The 18,379-nt window shown below is 55.8% G+C and overlaps 1 protein-coding gene across 1 annotated transcript in view; it reads left to right on the forward strand.

The window, feature by feature from the left end:
• Nucleotides 1-18,379, forward strand: part of Plekha6 (pleckstrin homology domain containing A6) — a 136,837-nt gene that overhangs the window by 98,836 nt on the left and 19,622 nt on the right. The window contains 9 exon segments of the mRNA XM_048357148.1: nt 1,289-1,393; nt 2,031-2,103; nt 4,549-4,649; nt 7,981-8,047; nt 8,050-8,182; nt 9,934-10,416; nt 12,077-12,593; nt 13,129-13,215; nt 17,950-18,030. Coding sequence (XP_048213105.1) covers nt 1,289-1,393; nt 2,031-2,103; nt 4,549-4,649; nt 7,981-8,047; nt 8,050-8,182; nt 9,934-10,416; nt 12,077-12,593; nt 13,129-13,215; nt 17,950-18,030 — 1,647 coding nt within the window.

Consider the following 18,379-nt stretch of genomic DNA (forward strand, 5'->3'; position numbering starts at 1 on the left):
TATATATATATGTTTTTCTCCATAATCTAGTTGTGCATCCAGGGAGAGTAGATAATTTAATTAATTTGAAATATTGACTTTCAGAAAAGATTAAGTCAAAAGACAACAGGTGGGATTTTTTTTTTAATATGGCTTGGGAGAGAAATAGCTAAAATCAGAAAGTAGATGAGGCTTCCAGGACAGAAAGGGGGGTGGAGGTCGGAGAGGCTTGAGGAGCTGGTGGGTCTCAGTGAAGTAGAAGAGCTGGTGCTGTTGAGCAGTGGAGGAAGGAAGCCAGAGGATGAGTACTGTGATCAGAAATGGAACCAGAGAGCTGGGTGCAGGTGTTCCACACCCACAATCCTAGCTACTTCAGGAGGCTGAGAGCTGAAATAGTCCAGACAAGGAAGTCCATGAGACACTTACCTCCAACTAACCTCCAAACAGTTACAAGTGGAACTGCTGCACAGGTGGCAGAGTGCTAGCGTTATGCAACGAAGTTCAGGAACAGTACCCAGGCCCTGAGTTCAAGCTCTAGGAACACACACACACACACACACACACACACACACACACACACACACACACACACACACACACACACACACACACACACACACTGGGACCAGTATAATTGAAGATGTGGGTGGCAAAGCATCTTGGGTGCTGACGGGGTCTACAGTGCAGTCTGAGGGAGCAGCTGGCATGGGGGAGGGTTGGAAGTGGACAAGTACAAGGTAGTAAGAAATCAGGGCATTTCTGGGGCCTCCTGAGAAGAATGACATTTCCTGCAGTGATTGCAAGACTGAGAATGAGGAGGGAGTTACCCAAATCCTTGGACTCTGAAAGAGAGATCTAAAATCTGGGGTGATAAGGAAGTAAACAGGGAGCGTCAGGCACTGATGTTTCAAGGAAGATGGGTTGTCATCAGAATGGGGGGCTGAGGACCTGGGGAGCACTGTCTCCCAGCTCTGCAGTGAGTCATGCACGAGGCAGTGAGGGTTCTGGGAGGACTTGGTCAGTGGGTCCAGAAAGCTTGTGGAAGAGGTAGGGAGGAAGGAGAGAAAGGGAAGGAAGGACAGGAGCGAAATCTCCTCTAAAGAAAGAAAGTATCTAAAGGACAAGGTAGGACTATTACTTTGAGACCCACTTTAGAGCTGAGAAGAATTAACCTTGACTTAATAACAACAGACCCAGAATTCACACCAGGGCCTGTTAGTAGGAGGAGGCCAGCTAGAGATACAGCTCCTAGCAGGACAGTGAAAGAGGAAAGGAAGGAAGTGAAGCCGTCTTCCTCTCTCCTCCCTAGGCCACTCGAGCATCCCGCAAAGCCATCGCCTTTGGCAAGCGCTCGCATTCCATGAAGCGGAACCCCAATGCACCTGTCACCAAAGCAGGTTGGCTCTTCAAACAGGTAAGGCTGCCCTGCCATTCCACCTGCTGTGTAGCCCCCACTCTCTGTCGCATTGGCAGTCCACTGTGCTTGGGATGGTCCATATAGTTGGTTTGTGAATGAATGTCCTAATTGTATAAAGGCTCAGACAGGGTGAGCATCTTTCCCAAAGTCACACCGAATGCTTAGTATGAAATTTGGGAGTCCTGGTGGGACTTCTGCAGGGACGAGGCCGTGACTTTGGAAAAAGCTGGGTGGTCAGCCCCCGTGGAGCCTGCTGCTGGCTCCTGCTCTGCAGGTCTTCCTGCTGTAGCGGGCACAGGGGGCGTTCCAGTCCGGGGATCTACGAGTTCTTCCCAGACTGACCTGGCCATTTCCTTGTCCTCTGCTCACCTACTCTGTCTCATTTCTGCTCCTTTGCTCTTGGCTGCTGAGGCACAGCCCCTCGGTGCTGGAATGACAGGGCTGGAAGACTGCGGCAGTGATCTGTGATCACTGTCAGTTCCCAGTGTCTACGAGCTCACGTGGCAGTGGCAGAGATGTGGCCAGAGCCAGGAGGTCCTTGGAACGCCTACGGCATCCCCCTCCTCTTCCACACCCAGCTCACAGCCTCCCCCCCCCACACACACACACCCGTGTCTTTCCACCTCTTCCACAGGCCAGCTCTGGGGTGAAGCAATGGAACAAGCGCTGGTTCGTCCTGGTGGACCGCTGCCTCTTCTACTACAAAGGTGAGCTCTCCCTGGGGGGACTGGCTGGGCCTGCAAGGCGGGGGAGGCCAAAGCCACCCGTCTGCCTCATCCTGCCTTACCACTGGGCACTGGCAGAACTACTCCCCCCCCGCCACTGTAAGGGGGGGGCTCACATTTATTCGTTCACTCATTCAAATGGTGATGACTTCACCGTTGATGGAATGCCTACTAAGTGTGTAGCAGAGTTCTGGGTCCTGGTTGTGACAGTGGGTGATCAAGACGCTCATTTGGAGAGTAGGAGGTCCCCTCTAGTGGAGGCCCCTCATGCTATGGATGTGTGGCTCTCTGGTCCATGACACAGGCATGTGCCAGTTTTGTTCTTTGCAAAGTCCATGCAGCATGTAGTAGATACCCAGTCACTACTGAACAAACACGTCTCCCCAGCAGCTTCTGTCCTCTCTAGCCCCACTCCCACAGGCCCCCACCCCCCAAAAAAGAAAGGCAAAGATCTGCTAACCCTGGGACAACATCTTCTAGGAAGTGACCTAAAAATGCACCCGGCAGCCCGCTCAGGCGGACGCAGAGGGCGTGGCAAGGGCCCAGGGGGGCCCCACCGCGCTGGGGGAGCAGGTGTGGTGGATGAGGGGAGAGAGGGTGAAATGATGCAGACGCGGCCCAGAGGCTGCTTGCAAGCTTCACTTCCTCAGACCTCCTGGGAAGTGCGGTAAATCATTCACTCTAACAAACCAAGATTGCACTCATTGACCCCTTCAGCTTCACTCTCCCTGCCTTGGGGCCGGCAGGGGTGGGGGCTGCCTGGGCCAGGCACAGAGGAAAGTCCACAGCTGGGAGAGCAGAGCCTGCCTCGGCCAGGGCTGCCGTCCTCCGGAGGAGACGGCCTCCGCCGCGCACAGCGCAGGGTGCTGGGGCCTAGGCGCGCCGTGTCAGACCCAGGTTCCACCTCGACTCCTAGGCACACGGCGTCTTGAAGAGGGATGAGCGGGCTCTGCCTCGGTAGCCGGGGCTGGAAAACAAAGAGGCTGCCCTCCTGTTTTGTTTCTTCCCCCCTCAAGCTTAACAGATACCAGCACCAAGCTCTTCAACCTCCAGCTTCCATAACCAGGGGCCCAAAGAATCCTTTATTGACCCAGCCTCAGAAAGCTGACTGGGGAAGTGTGATATCCCCAGGCCACTTATCTTTTTGTTTTTTGCCATTCCTGGGGCTTGAACTCAGGGCCTGAGCACTGTCTCTGGCTTCTTTTTGCTCAAGGCTAGCACTCTACCACTTGAGCCACAGCGCCACTTCTGGCCTTTTCTGTTTATGTAGTGCTGAGAAATCGAACCCAGGGCTTCATGTATACGAGGCCAGCACTCTGCCACTAGGCCACATCCCCAGCCTTAACAAGATTTTTAACTAAGCCATAATGGAGAATTTTTTCTGAACTTCTCCCTGGGATGAATAGCAGTCTTAAGGAATGAGGGAGGAGGGAAGGCCCTCCTGTGGCCTAATACTTGCCTTCCAACCCCCCCTCCCTCATACTCCCACCCTGCCTGGATTCCTGCTGACAGCTTGGGCCCTCTGGGTAATTCATCAGGCTCCTTTGCATATCCAGGATGAATTATGTAACAGCCCAATTGTCAGCCTGGTTCCTCGAGCCAGAGGCCAGGGCTCTGTGCATAGTGAGCTTTCCTATGGGTAGCAAGGGCCTGAATGGGTCTGCAGCAGGAAAGGGTAAAGCAGGTTGCTGGGGGCCTGGGAGAGCCTTACAGTTACCTGAAGCCAGCTGTGGTGATGTACGCCTGCATTTGCAATGTTCAGGAGGCTAAGACAGCAGGGTTGTGAGTTTTGAGGCTGGCCAGGGGTGCACAGCACCAACCTACTAGCAAAAGCAGAGAGAGAGAGAGAGAGAGAGAGAGAGAGAGAGAGAGAGAACACATAGAAGTCCGGTACACTTGGTCATGCTCTGTCCTGCCCCTCCTGCTGTCCTGTCTTGGAGGCCAGGTAGATAGGATAGGGGTTAAGAATGCTAGCTTTGGAGTCTAGTCCTTGGTTTAGAAACCAGGTCCATGACTTACTGCTTAAGGGATCTTGAACAAATTCCTCAGCCTGTTTGTCTCAATTTTCTGACCTGTCAACCGGGAGCAGTGGTAAGCACTTAATAGAACCACAGCTGACAAAAGCACTGGAGGCAAACGCTGGACACCATGCATTAGATGCAGGTACTACTTTCTCTCACCACTAGATAGCACCCAGACCCTGGAACAGCCCCCCAACACCATACCAGGGAGGGCATCTTAGGGCGTGCGGGGCCTGAGTGTCTTGACTAGCCATGGGTGGGTAGCAAGCACTCACTGTATTTATCACAGTGGAGCTGATAAGCCTCTTGCCCCTCCTTCTGCACAGGAGCTCACACCCATGTGCCCATGCGTGTGCCTCTTGGTGTGTGCCCATGCGCCCATCTTTGTGCCTCTGTTCCCTTACAGACGAGAAGGAAGAGAGCATCCTGGGCAGCATCCCTCTCCTGAGCTTCCGGGTTGCCGCCGTACAGCCCTCAGACAACATCAGCCGGAAGCACACGTTTAAGGTCAGTTGGGCTTCTTCTCCCCGGCCAGGGGGAGGGAGCCTGCTCTTTCTAGAATATAGGTGGGTGGAGAAATTGTCAAGAGCATCTCTCCAAGGAAGCCCAAGTGATGGGCCAGGGGGAGAGGAGGAGAGGAAGAAGGGGTGGCTGGCAGGAGCCCCCCTGTGCAGCTGGTTGAGGCCGTGCTGGGGTCTCCTCTCCTCCTAGGGGCGCAGTGGGTAACTGCTCCCGGGTGGGCAAGAAGAAAAGGGCTTCTAGAACAACCATGAGCTGCGTCCTTGGATCTTCCACCTAGCAATCCCAAAGACCCATCTCTTAGGGGATGGGAGCCATAGCTGTTAGGGTATAGGGCTCAGATATCTTTTCTGGAATGCCTTTCTCCCTACCTAAGACTCAGGGAGCTGGGCCACCACAAACTTAAATTCCAAATGTTAACTTTTGTTCTAATCCCAACCTGCAAACCTTATATAGGCAATGATCATATGTGTGTGTGTGTGTGTGTGTGTGTGTGTGTTTTGCTGGGGATGGAACCCCGTAGCCTTGTGCATGTTTGCAAGCAAGCTCTGCCCCACTGAGCTACCACTGAGCTCCACCCCAGCCCTGTAGACAACAAACACTTGGAGAGGAGGACAAGCACACAGGAAAGTGGGACTCCTGCAGAAGCCCCGGGGGACCCACCTGACAAAGATGTGCCTGCAAGCCAGTGTTTTTCCACATTTAAAAATTCATGACCCATTAAAAACTATACAAGTCTCATGCCCTTTTTGTGTCTTGTGATACATAAACCATGGGCTCCTTTTCATTTCCCAAATAGGAAATTATACTCTGGACTCTGCATGTCTTACAGCAAAGCCCTCTTCCCCCCCCCCCCCCCCCGCTTTAAGGGTCTTACTGCTCAGGACCTTTAGAGCCCTAAGCTGTGGGATTAGGAGCTTGGACCTACGGGCCACACCCGGTGAGCTCCTAGCACCCTTCTGTCCTGTGGCCACAGAAGGGAGGTGGGCAGCACACACTGGCCCACCACTGGGAGCAGGGAGGACCTATTTGGCACCTAATTAGTTTCCAGCCTGCCAGGGTCTCATGTGCCAGAGGTGTGAAGAGAATGAACAATTAATGCAACTCTGACTGCAGGGAGCCGGGTTCTAGCTGGGGAAATAGGAACAGGCTGTTTAACTCACAACAAGTAGTCCTGTTACATAGACACATTGGCACCCACACACCATCCGCAGCCTGTCTCGCCCTCCCCACCAGACCTGTCAGAGACACACACCCCAGCCTGGAGCTGTGCCAGCAGCAGGCAGCAGATCAATGTCCTGGAGTGACTGACGTTCCTCCAGCTGCAGAGCCCAGCCGTCACTCCTAGGCCCACCAGTCTCACACCCCATCTTTCTTTCCCCAAGGCATGCACTATCTCTTTAAGGCCAGGCTCAAGGGGGGGCAGGGGGGAGTGGCTCAGTAGGCCACAAAGGTTTCTCACTGTGGCTATTCAGGGGCCCTTCCCCACGGAAGGGAGGGAGGGGAGCCGAGACAGACAGAGAGGAGGCTCCTCCCGCTGAGGCAGAACTCTTGCATGGGGAATAATGAAGAGCCAAGGACTGTCCCTGCTCGGGCTATGGCTGAATGCCTTCACTTCTTTCTAGCTCGCCCGCAGGGCACTGCCCTCAATTCTCCTGTTCCTTTCATAGCTCCAAGCCGTGGCCCTCGCCTTTCCCCAATCAATAGCCCTGTCTTTTCCCAGGCCCTCTGCTTCCCCCTGTCACCAGCACTTGTCCCGGGCCTGTGTTTGCTCCTTGTGTCCTGTGGCATGTTTTGTCCCCCGTGTGAATGTGAGCTCAAGTTCAAGAGCACATCTTTGCTGTCCTTGGGACTGGTGCCCCCGGCGAGCTACACACAGGCTCCCACCGGATGCTCCCTGTGAAAGGAAAATTGTCCCAGAAGAACCACAGACCCTACAGGGATTCATTCGTTGTCGACTCACACCGGGCCTAGCATGTGCCAGTCCTGCCTGTGTCACCCGCTCCCCCACACTAGCCCAGTGTTCTCCATCAGAGGGCTCGCCCCAGCCCTGGGGCTGGCTGCCTCAGTGCGCATTCAAGTCCCCCTCCCACGTGGTCCTCCGCTCTGCCCACGTGCTGGCCCTCTGCTGGCTAGCCAAGACAGCCGGCAGGGGCCAGAGGAACACGGACCATCCGTCCCTCTCTGCCCGATGCTGCTGAGTCATTACTTTCAGGGCTGACAAAAGGCGGACATGGTGCAGCCCTGGACTTCAGGCAGGGGAGCCTCGGGAAGACAGGGTCCAGAAAGCACTGGTGGAATTTGACCTTTAAAGCTCTCGGGCCTTAGAGGAGCAGGGTGCCTCTCCTCCTCAGCACCCCCCCCCCCCGTGGGCCAGGGAAGGCCCAGGGGGGAGGCATCTCACCTCTGCGTCTGAATCATTGCTGGATCCTTCCTGCGGAGTGAGATAGGCCAGGCTTTCTTGGGAGATTGTGAGACTCGCTTAGAGTACGCAGGTCCTAGCAAAAAACCAACTCTAGTCCTGTGGCCCTTTTTCCTGTAGCTCCAGAACACTCGAGTTTCCCAGCCCTTTCTCACTAAGTTGGCTCCATCCCCTAAGGCGGGAGAAAAGCATGTTTGCTCCCGCATAGTGGTGAGGAGCAGGACGGAGTCAACTCGGGGCTCCCCAGCTCCCTGTCCCCCACCCCCCAAGTTCCCACAGAGGGCCGGCCACGCCAGGCCCTGGCCCCTCGTGAGCCACTGCGGGTGCTGTCCTTTCCACTGGCGACATGAGTGAAAAGGGGGCAGTCTGGCCTTCTCTCCTCGTTCCTCACGGTTTCCTGCCTCGTGGTCTCTGTCTTTCCCTCTGGTGTCGGTTGACCTGTTCTCTGCTTCTCCTCCTGACGCATGAGGACCCCTCCCCGACAGGAGCTCTCTTCTGGGTTCCCGCCTGCCGCGCCTGCTCGCAGCCACCAACTAGGTAGTGTGCTCGCTCTGTCTACCAGTGCCTTCCCCTGCATGCCCGCCGAGAGGGGCCCTCCTACCTCCCCTCAGGGAAGGGACGGGGCCAGCTCCTAGCAGGAGGCCATCTCCCCAGACTCTGGGTAATTGCCTCTCCATTCAAATGAGAGGGTGGCTCATTGTCCCTCTGGTGATTGGCTAGCGGGCTGCCCGGTGCCCTTCAGCTACCTACTCAAGGCAGATAAGTAGATGCCAGCTGGTGCCCTTGGTGTAGCCCTGGGTGCCCTCCTCGCCTTGCTCCTGAGCTCCGGGGCAGAGCTGCAGGCTCAGGCACGGCCTGACTGACCGCCCTCTCTGGGCGTTGGTGTCCTCCCTGCAGGTGACGGTGTGCTGGGTAGACGAGGCCGGGGCCAGTTCCACGCACTGCCTCTCCCCACAGGCCGAGCACGCGGTGTCCGCACCTACTTCTTCAGCGCCGAGAGCCCGGAGGAGCAGGAGGCCTGGATCCAGGCCATGGGGGAGGCTGCCCGGGTCCAGATCCCCCCGGCACAGAAGTCGGCACCCCAGCCTGCGCGTCACAGGTGAGTGCCAGAAAGTCAGCTCTGACATACATGGAGACGAAGGAACATTCCAGAAACGTTCAGCCTGGTGCCACTGCAGAGTTCAGCGTGCTGACGTAAGCCTCTGGAGCGTGTGGGAATTCTTTCCCTTCATCCAAACTGGCGTCTGGCTAAGGGGGTGCAGATTGAGTCTCATCCCCGTTTGGCTCCTCTGCTTCTCTCTGAGGGGGTAGCCTCCGAGAAGCCGGCTGTCACTGGGGCCCGGCCTGGAGCCAAAGCTGAGGGTGGCTTGCCCCTGCTCAGCTCCGTATGTGAGCGCAGACTTGGGAGGAAGGTGGGCTTGGGTTTGAATGACAGTTTGGTCACTGAGCCACGGGTGACTGATGTCTGCCACCGTGCCCCCATGCTGCCTCGCAGGGTGGGGGTGGGGACAGCAGAGTGTCTGGGAAACACCCCACAGGCAGCAGGTGCTCCAAACGTCACCCCCGGTCTCAGCGCCTGGCTCTCCCTCGCTGGGGATATGCCTTGAGCTAGGTGTCAGTGGGGATCCGGAGGAAGGGGTTTAGACACGTGTTGTAGAGATATTCACCCAGCAGTGTCTCCACAGGATGGCTTGAGTATGTCAAACTCCGAAGCCACAGAGAGAGCATCGTCAGGAAGTTTCATCTTGGTGCACTTCCAGAACTTTATTCATTCATGCCAAGATTTGTTGCTGAGGGGCTGGGAACGTGGCTTAGTGGTAGAGTGCTTGCCCAGCATGCATGAAGCCCTGGGTTCGATTCCTCAGCACCACGTAAACAGTAAAAGCCTGAAGTGGTGCTGTGGCTCAAGTGGTAGAGCGCCAGCCTTGACAGTGCTCAGGCCCTGAATGCAGGCCCCGGGACTGGCAAACAAAAAATACTGAAACATAAAAGTGTTCGATGTTATTATACCATGTGCATATAAAAGCAAGGGAGGAGCTGGGAGTGTGGCTTAGTGGTAGAGTGCTTGCCCAGCATGCATAAAGCCCTGGGTTCGATTCTTCACCACATAAACAGAAAAAGCCATAAGTGGTGCTGTGGCTCAAGTGGTAGAGTGCTAGCCTTGAGCAAAAGTTCAGGGACAGTGCTCAGGCCCTGAGTTCAAGCCTCAGAACTGGCAAAAAAAAAAAAAAAGAAGAAGAAGAAAGCAAGGGAGGCGCGGCTGCTGGTCCCTGCCCGGGAAGTCCAACGGCCAGCGGAAATTCACTCGTGGAGGGGACATGTTTTGGAGAAGGGAGTTGGCATGGCTTACGTGCCCATAATTTGGGGACAGCACCTCCTGCACCGGCTGCCATGTGTGATCTTCCAGCAGCCCTCTAGGGGAAGGTGGCATCTGTACCCATTCTGTCTGTGAGGAGCCCAAGATGCAAAGAAGTAAAGTCGCTTTCCACGGGAGATAGTTAGACCTGTACTGAGTCTAACTCCCGTGTTGTGCCAGCCCTGTTAGGGCCTACTCCACGAGTAGGTGGAGTTAGTCTTGCGCCTCGATGAGGGCTGCACTTCACAGTGAAGGCGGTGGGAAGGAGGGAGAGCAACCCCGGGGGTGGGGGCGGGGGGAGAACAGATGCAGCATGCGTTGTCATAACGCAGCTGGAGGAAGGAGCTGCAGCTGAGGGTTTAGGAAGCAGAGTTAGATGTCCATGTGCCCTGGGCCCATTGCCGCCTTCCTGCCTGTTCCTCTCCACGCCTTTCCTCTTTCCCATTCTCTGCTAGGCCAGAGATACTGACAGCCTTTTCCTTGACGTCCTGCAGCCACGAGAAGCCAGACTCCGAGAACATCCCGCCCAGCAAACACCATCAGCAGCCACCTCACAACAGCCTCCCCAAGCCAGAGCCAGAGGCCAAGACGCGAGGGGAGGGCGACGGCCGGGGCTGTGAGAAGTCAGAGCGGAGGCCCGAGAGGCCCGACGTCAAGAAAGAGCCTTTGGTGAAAGCCAACGGCATCCCAGCCGGACCTGAGCCAGCCTCGGAGCCTGGCAGCCCTTACCCGGAGGGCCCCAGGATCCCAGGAGGTGGGGAGCAGCCCCCCCAGCACAACGGCTGGCAGTACAGCTCCCCAAGCCGGCCAGGGAGCACAGCTTTCCCACCTCAGGATGGGGAGATTGGGGGGCATCGACGGAGCTTCCCACCACGTACTGACCCTGACAAAATCGCCCAGCGCAAGAGTTCCATGAACCAGCTTCAGCAGTGGGTGAACCTGCGCCGCGGCGTGCCCCCGCCCGAAGACCTTCGGAGGTAAGGCCCGCTCGGGACTGGTCCTGGGCTTGAGTGGTGTGACGGCTTGGGGCATGGGCAAAGAGGATGACCTGTGAGACAGTCCCTGCTCCACCTTCTGGCTGCCGGGCCAAGCTGGGAAACCGAGGCAGAACCGTGATACCTACTTGCCTGGTCCTTCCCAGACCACGACTCCAGCTTTAGATTTGGCCACTGTCCCTGATTCTGGCCTGTCTGCTTGGTTCCCTAAAAGGAACGAGAGATTTCTGGGGCTTCTCCAGGGGACGTTGGGTAGTCCAGGAATCGGGCAGGTCAAGGGCGGGACCTTGAACTTGTCCCGGTGGAGACATGCTCCCCAGCGATGCTCTGCCTGCACTGGACTTAGCGCTACCCTACCCCTCACTCCATTTTGAGCAGCTCTGTGTAGGAGCTGTTATTTATGCGTAAAAGGCTTTTGGTTGTACTAGGGGTTGTGCTCAGGGCCCTGCACTTGCTTGAGCCACCGTGCCAGCCCTTTTCATTCTAGTTATTTTCGAGATAGAGTCTTGCTCTATGTCTAACACAGCCTAGATTATGCAACCCTCCTATTTGTGCTTCCCTGTGTTGCTGGGATGTCAGGCATGAACCATTACGGGCAGCCATCGGTGTAGATGGAGTCTCACAAACCTTCTTTTGTCCAGGCTAGTCTCGATCTAGTCTCTGATCTCCACCTCACAAATAGCTAGGATTACAGGCTTGAGACACAGGTCTAGCTTTTCTTATTCTTTTTTTTAAAGGGGAAAAAAGCAGCCCATTGGTCCTAATGCTGTCTTTGAGGACCAGTTTACTCCTTTATCCAGTGACTGGTTTCCACATACTTGGGACATTCACTGGTCCTGACAGCGAGGGCAGCAGTCCTTCCCTGAGGGTAGTTCCGTCAGCTTCGGGATTGTAGGGTGGGCCTCAGAGCCCTGGGCCTGGGAGACACTGCCCTCTAGTGGCAGAGCTGCGACTCACTGCTGGTGCTCCTATGCTGGTGCATGGGCCTCTGGAGGATGCGTCCCCAGGAAGCCCCGCAACTTCTGGTTGTTTGTTCCCTTGCCTGCCTTGGAGAGCATCTGACAAGTTGGTTCACTCTCAGGTGAAGATGGCTAATAAGGCCTGAAGGTAAATAAAGGAACCTCTGAGTGGTGGTCTCCGGCCCCAGAGAGCTGGGGGAGGAAGGGGCTCTCCCCAGCCTGTGTAATAAGTTTCAGTTTCTGCCTGGGTGATGGGCTCCCCTGGGGGCTCGGAGGCTGGCTCCCTGGTTCAAGTACCTGCTCGATGCTGGAGGACCTGCCATTGGCCAGGGCACGGAAGCAGGAGATGTTCCACTTCATCTCCTCTCTCTCTCTCTCTTTTTAATAATTCTATCACTTTATTTATTTATTTTGGCTAGCTCATTATCTTCCTTGGTAGTATTCTTTTTTTTTTTCCAGTCCTGGGGCTTGGATTCAGGGCCTGGGCACTGTCCCTGGCTTCTCTTTGCTCAAGGCTAGCACTCTGCCACTTGAGCCACAGCGCCACTTCTGGCCTTTTCTATATGTGTGGTACTGAGGAATCGAACCCAGGGCTTCATGTATGCGAGACAAGCACTCTTGCCACTAGGCCATATTCCCAGCCCTCATCTCCTCTCTTACTGTGTCCTCTGTCTCTCTTTCAGTCCCTCTAGGTTCTACCCTGTGTCCCGCCGGGTCCCCGAGTATTACGGCCCCTACTCCTCCCAGTACCCTGACGATTACCAGTACTACCCACCAGGCGTGCGGCCAGACAGCATCTGCTCCATGCCAGCCTATGATCGGATCAGCCCCCCATGGGCTTTGGAGGACAAGCGCCACTCCTTCCGCAACGGGGGCAGCCCCGCCTACCAGCTGCGGGACTGGAAGGAGCCCGCTGGCTACGGGCGGCAGGATGGCACCGTCTGGATCCCCAGTCCCTCCCGGCAGCCCGTGTATTACGATGAGCTAGACGCAGCCTCCAGCTCCCTACGCCGCATGTCTCTGCAGCCCCGATCCCACTCCGTGCCCCGCTCGCCCAGCCAGGGCACCTACGGCCGGGCCCGCATCTACTCCCCCGTCCGCTCGCCCAGTGCCCGTTTTGAGCGGCTGCCTCCTCGGAGCGAGGACATCTACGCTGACCCCACCACCTACGTGATGAGGCGTTCCATCAGCTCCCCCAAGGTGAGCCAGCAGCCTGCCCATCCATGCCCTAAGGTGTCTGCTGAGGAGAGGTAGAGGTGCTCTGGAACGTGGGCCACTGGGCTTTCATAGGACCAGTGATCTGCCCAGGGGGTCCACTGGCTTACAGTACCATCCCGAGGACTGCTGCTTGGGCCATTACTTTGTCTCCTGCATAGGAACCCTGCTCTCTTCCTGTCCCCATGCCAGAAACCATGCTGTCTATGACAAAGCAGAGAGAGTCATGCCAAAAGCCATGCTACCTATGACAAAGCAGAGAGAGTCATGCCAAAAGCCATGCTACCTATGACAAAGCAGAGAGAGTCATGCCAAAAGCCATGCTACCTATGACAAAGCAGAGAGTCTGCCCTTGCCAGTCTTGAGGACTTGGGTAGATTGTTTGGGGCAGGGGGAACTGTTGTCCATTTTAGCTTGCAATCTGCTTTGTGACAGATTTCCCTAACCTTGACTCTCAGTTGTTCTGGAAGCCATACCCCAGCCAGACCCTCTCATCTCTGCACTTCCCTTTCTCTTCCAGTATGATTACCTGGGAGACAGGCGGCCAGTCCCCGCAGGACTGTTCCCTTACAACTACCCACCATCCCCCACGGTCCACGATAAGATGGTACGTCCTCTCCTCCCTTCCACCTCAGGGCCTCTCCTCTCTGCTTCCACCCAAGGCAGAGCAGAGCTGGGGAAGGCACCAGGGACTCCCCGGGAAGCCTCTGGATGCCTCCTCCCTCCTGGCCAGGCCTCTAGTCCCAGCATAGTCGGGTGCCAGTTGCACACCCTCCCCTGTGACCCAGGGCAAGGAGCAGGATAAGACCTGAGCAAGTGCGCTCCTGATCCCCGTGACGGAGCACAGCTCTCCTCGCCAGCCCGCAGGAGAAGGGGCCAGGACAGGGCTAGGATCGTGCATGCGCATGACGAATCAGACCAGAACTCCTCATAACTGGCAAGAGCTTCCAGATCCTCCCCCCTACCCCCGAATGTATTTGCTTCAAGTTGGGAGCCACCTTTGAGGAAAGGGGGTGTGTTGAGGAAGAACGTCTTCCTTCTCCTTTTTCTACTCACCTCTTTTTCTGGAATGGACTCTCCTGGGAATACTTTCCCCCCACCTGGAGAACTTTGTGCACGTGCTCCACTTAGGACCAGTAGGCAGATCTCTGGTCCACACACAGCACCAGGAGGCCAGGGTGGAGGGGGCGGGACAGGCAGGCAGGGCCGCTGCCCAGCCCACACGTCAGCTCTGCTGGTGTCAGAACTCCGTTGCATTAACCTATGGCAGAGGTACCAGAAGCAACCTGTTTCCAGAAAACTAAGCAACAGCTGCTGACAAGGATGGTCAGAGCGCTGCAGTGCTGCCCAGTGCTTTCAGGGGCATTGAGGCCGACCTAGAGAGAGGATGGACTCAGCTCGAGTGTGCCCCTCCTCCTGTGTGTCCCCATCTCCTCCCCTCCCCAGAATCACTCAAGGGCCAAGAGAGACAGACTTCTCCTGGTCATTGTCCAGCTAATTCTTAACTGCTTTGCTTCTTCTTCCTCTTTTTTTTTTATTTTTATTGTTTTCTGTTGTGTGTTCCTGTTTGTGTGTGTTGCTGGTTGGCCCCTGGGCCTCGGGCTCCGGGTAGGATGAACTTTTAGATCTTCAGTTGCAAAGAAACCTAGAGTATTTGGACCAGCAGGTAGGCAGAGCTGGTGCCCCTTGCCATCCCCCTCCCTCCTGTGTGTCTTCCCTCCTCCCCACTCCTCAGCCTCCATCTGACAACCTTTGTTGGTGCCACGGGACACAACAAAGTGGCTCATGTTTTGATTTGCTTCTTCACACCCCCTCGTCTTTGAAGCCCTCTAGGGAAGCTAGAGGTTTTCTGGGGAAAGAAGCCTATAAATGGATACGTGAATAATGAACACCACCCCATATTTCTCTCCAGTATTCAGCCCAGATGGAACTTCTCCCAGGGGCAGAGGAGAATTTACACTTTTTTCTGGGGAGAGGAAGAAGTAGAAGACACTAGAAGGAGCTCCTGTTGAGCTCAGATGCCAGAGGTTTCATTTAGCTTGAATCTGGGAAGTCAGCTCATGTGCCAACAGGTCATTATTAAACTTGGTGACCTGTGAGCTGAGACTGCCCTAGGTTGACTTAGAGAATGACACTAATTTAGTCTCGTTTGCATAGACAGCTCATGGGCTCCAGGATGCAGAGGCAATGATATCAACTCGGCTTGCTCGCTGAGCAAGCGATGAGTGTTCCATGCAGCCCAAGCTGTCGGCTCCCTGGCCCTGGCTGTAGGGCACCTTGGCTCCCTTGCTTTTCATGTCTGTGATAGGCTGAAGGTCAGGATGCTGGGTGTTTCTGTGGTAACCATGCACACGCTCAGGTCTGTGCAACACGCCCCAGGGAACCCAGAAGCACACAGCGTTGTCAGGAGAGGCCGCGGCAGCCATCATGGCCGCCGACGCCATAATGAGATGCTTCCTCTATGCCTGGAATTACCAGAGGCAGAACACATACTAACTCATTTAATCTGTATAATGATCCTTCAGGACAGGTACTGTTATTAAACCCATCTTACAGGCAAGGAAATGATGTGCAGAGAAGCTAATGAGCGTGGCAAGGGTCCACCCAGGGAAGAGCAGAACTTGGAATGTGGTTCTGAGGCTTGAGAGGGGAGGTGTCAGTTGAGTAGCAAGGCTGGGGTCGAACCCCATCAGGCTTGTATTGTGCTCTTGAAGCCACAGAAAGGGCCGCGAACTTGAGGTTGGAGGATATGGCTGTGTGTTCTGTTACCTCGCAGGGCCTCCCTGTCATCCTTGCCCTGGGCCCTGGGAAGGCCTCAGTTTTGTCAGTAGGGCTGGCTCCTGGGCCTCCAGGACCTTCCGAAAGCCCCACACGGTGGCCACACCATGAGTATGAAGTCCTGCTGTGCCAGTGTGTCCCCATCCAGGCTCCCGAGCAGCCAGTCCTCCATGGGGCCTGCGGTTGCCTCTACCCTCCGCAACGCCTCAGCACACAGGGCCGGCTGGTGGGCTGGGGGCTTCGGAAGTCACCTGCCAGAGGCCGCCTTCTGGAAAAGGGTTTCACCCGTAGACAGAATTCTAAATCAAGAAGCCCGGCGCAGCCATGCAGTGCCACAGGCCTGCCATTCACAAGGACGTTTTTAAACCTTGGGATTGGCACTTGGTTTTGCTGAGCCTTTGCTTTTACAGACATAAAGCAGGCAGTATAGCGCTTGCCCTCTCTGCTTCACTTGTGGATAGGCGGGCAGGTGTTCTGCCAGGCTCCATCGGAGAGGACGGTGGCTGCGCTGCTGTAACCCCAGGGCTCCCCCACACCTGTGCGCAGAATGTCTCCCATCGGGAAGCACTCAGCACACTCGCACTACTTCACTAGCATTTTGGAGAATCAGAGGACCCTTCCTAGAGGAGAGGCTCAAACAGGCCGACAGATCCCCAGAGCCCTGCACAGGGGAGCAGGCCAGGAGGGCGTCCTGCTTCCTGTGGCTGTTGTCGTAGAAGGAATGAGGTCTGAGCGTGCTCAGGAAGTGCCTAGGCCTTCCTTGCACTGGTCTGCCTCCTCCCCACCCCCCCCCCCACCATTGCCTGCTAAGGCAAATATTCTCACATGGTCTAAGATGACAGAGCTAAGCTTGAGCTTGGGTCTTCAGAGGAAATGTGTTTGTTAGCCTGTTGACTTTTTCTAATGCAGGTTCTGGGGCTTGAACTCAGGGCCTGGGCACTATCCCTGAGCTTTTGTGCTCAAGGCTAGCACTCTTATCACTTGAGCCACAGCTCCACTTCCGTTAATTGTAAATAAGACTCTCACAGACTTTGCTACCCTGGCTGGGTTTGAACTCTGATCCTTAGATCTCAGCTTCCCGAGTAGCTAGGATTACAGGCTTGAGCTACTAGCGCCTAGCACAATCTTACTAACTTTTACAAAACCTCAGCCTCCTCCTGAAAAAGCTTTATCTTTTTTTTTTTCTTCTTGTGCCTGTTCTGGGGTTTGAACTCAGGACCTGGTGCTCTTGCTGGGCTTTTTCACTCAAGGCTGGCCCTCTGCCACTGGAGCCCCACCTCCACTTCTGACCTCTTACTGGTTAATTAGAGGTGCGTCTCTTTGACTTTCCTGCCTAGGCTTGCTTGAACAAGGATCCTCAGATCTCAACCTCCTGAGTAGCCTGGGTTATAGGCATGAGCCAGTGACACCCAGCTCAGGAGGCTCTTTTGAAAGCTCTCTACATCACACTGTAGAGTACAAGAGAAATTTCCATTTGGGCTAAAGAGGTAGGGAAATCAGATGCAAGACAAGGCCTCAAAAATGCAGTCTCCCTTGCGGAGCGGTTGCAGCGCGCAGGACCAAAGCCAAGTTTGGGCTTTTGCCTAAAAGGGGTTTCAAGAAAAGACAACAGGTCTGTCTTTTCCAGATACCCAAGGCATCTTCCCAGTGGTAGCTCCGTCCCCCTTCCCTCTTTCACTTTCCCTCCCTGGCGCCTTTCCTGCACCCCCCCCTCTGTCTTCACCCACTGTCTGCTGTGGAACGAGTTAAAGGGACACAGCCAAGCCCCTGCCCTGACAGACTGTGACCCCCTCCCATTGGAACAGTGCGGGTGGGGGGGTTGATTGAGGGCAATGGGGATCCATTTGGTTGGCCCACCTTCTCTCCCTCCCCCTTTTCCTTTCTCTTTCTCTCTCCCTCTCCCTTGGTTCCCTGCCCTTTTGTTTTTTCAAATGATTCTTCCCCTCCTTGTTCCTAATGGCCCCTGACCTACAAAGATGGCCTGGGGAGAGAGTGTCCCTTTAACGTGGCTCACTTGTCCTGGCCTCCTCCTCGCTCGCTCCCAGCGCCATCCAGCGTGCTCATGGATGCCGCCTGCCCAGCTCTGGAAGCCGTGGTTAGCAGTCTTTCTACCGGAGAGCCGGGGGAGGGCAGGGTGGCAGAGGGGCTCTACCTGCTCATTTTCAAAGGCCCCGCAGAGAGCTCTGCTTTCTTAGTTGCTTGGTTTTAGTACAGATGTAGGGAGATTGGCCTCTCTCGCTGTGTGGTCTTCATCCGGAAGCCACGTGAGGAATGGGACCAGAATAGCCTTGGCCAGTGTGGATGAGAGAGCAGCGACTAAGTGTCCTCGAGGAGAGTCCCCAGGCTGGGGTCCCTCTAGACTCCGTCCACGTTCCCAGCGAGGCCCAGTGGCCTCCCAGCTACCTGCTGTGGCTTTCCCGCCAGAGCAGTGTTGAGTGCTGGTTCTGGAAGAGTTCACAGGGGTGAGCGACGGGCGCCGGAGGCCCGCGGGGCACAGGAGGATGAGGGGTGATACCCGTGCATGGTGCTGAGTGTGAATCGTCCGTTCCTTCCTCTGCTGCAGATGAGTGAGAGCGAGACTCTCATCAGTATGGTGAATCGCATGGTGGAGAACTCCTCCCCCAGGGCCCAACTCTTCATGCAAGTAAGGCCTCTGCCTGCCAGCATGGGCCCTGTCGGCGCCATCTCAGCTGCTTGTGCATGGTCGGGTCACCCCATCTGGGTTGAGGCGCTCTCCGCCCCGCCCGCTCATCTGCCAGGCTTCATCTCCTCGGAGCCAGGCTCTGCCTGGTCTCCTCCCCACCCCACCCCAACTCCACGTGTCCCCTCCATTCTCCACCTTCATGAGTGAATCCCAGGCCCATTTCCCAAACCACCAGAATTGCCAGCGCCGACATCTCACGCCATGCTGGGAACTGCAAGCTGCATTTTCACGTCCACACCCACTGCTTTCCTGACAGACCTGGCAGAGGGTTAGGGGCAGGGGGAGCCAT

Source organism: Perognathus longimembris, chromosome 11 (assembly GCF_023159225.1).
Source record: "Perognathus longimembris pacificus isolate PPM17 chromosome 11, ASM2315922v1, whole genome shotgun sequence".
Taxonomy (NCBI): Eukaryota; Metazoa; Chordata; class Mammalia; order Rodentia; family Heteromyidae; genus Perognathus; species Perognathus longimembris.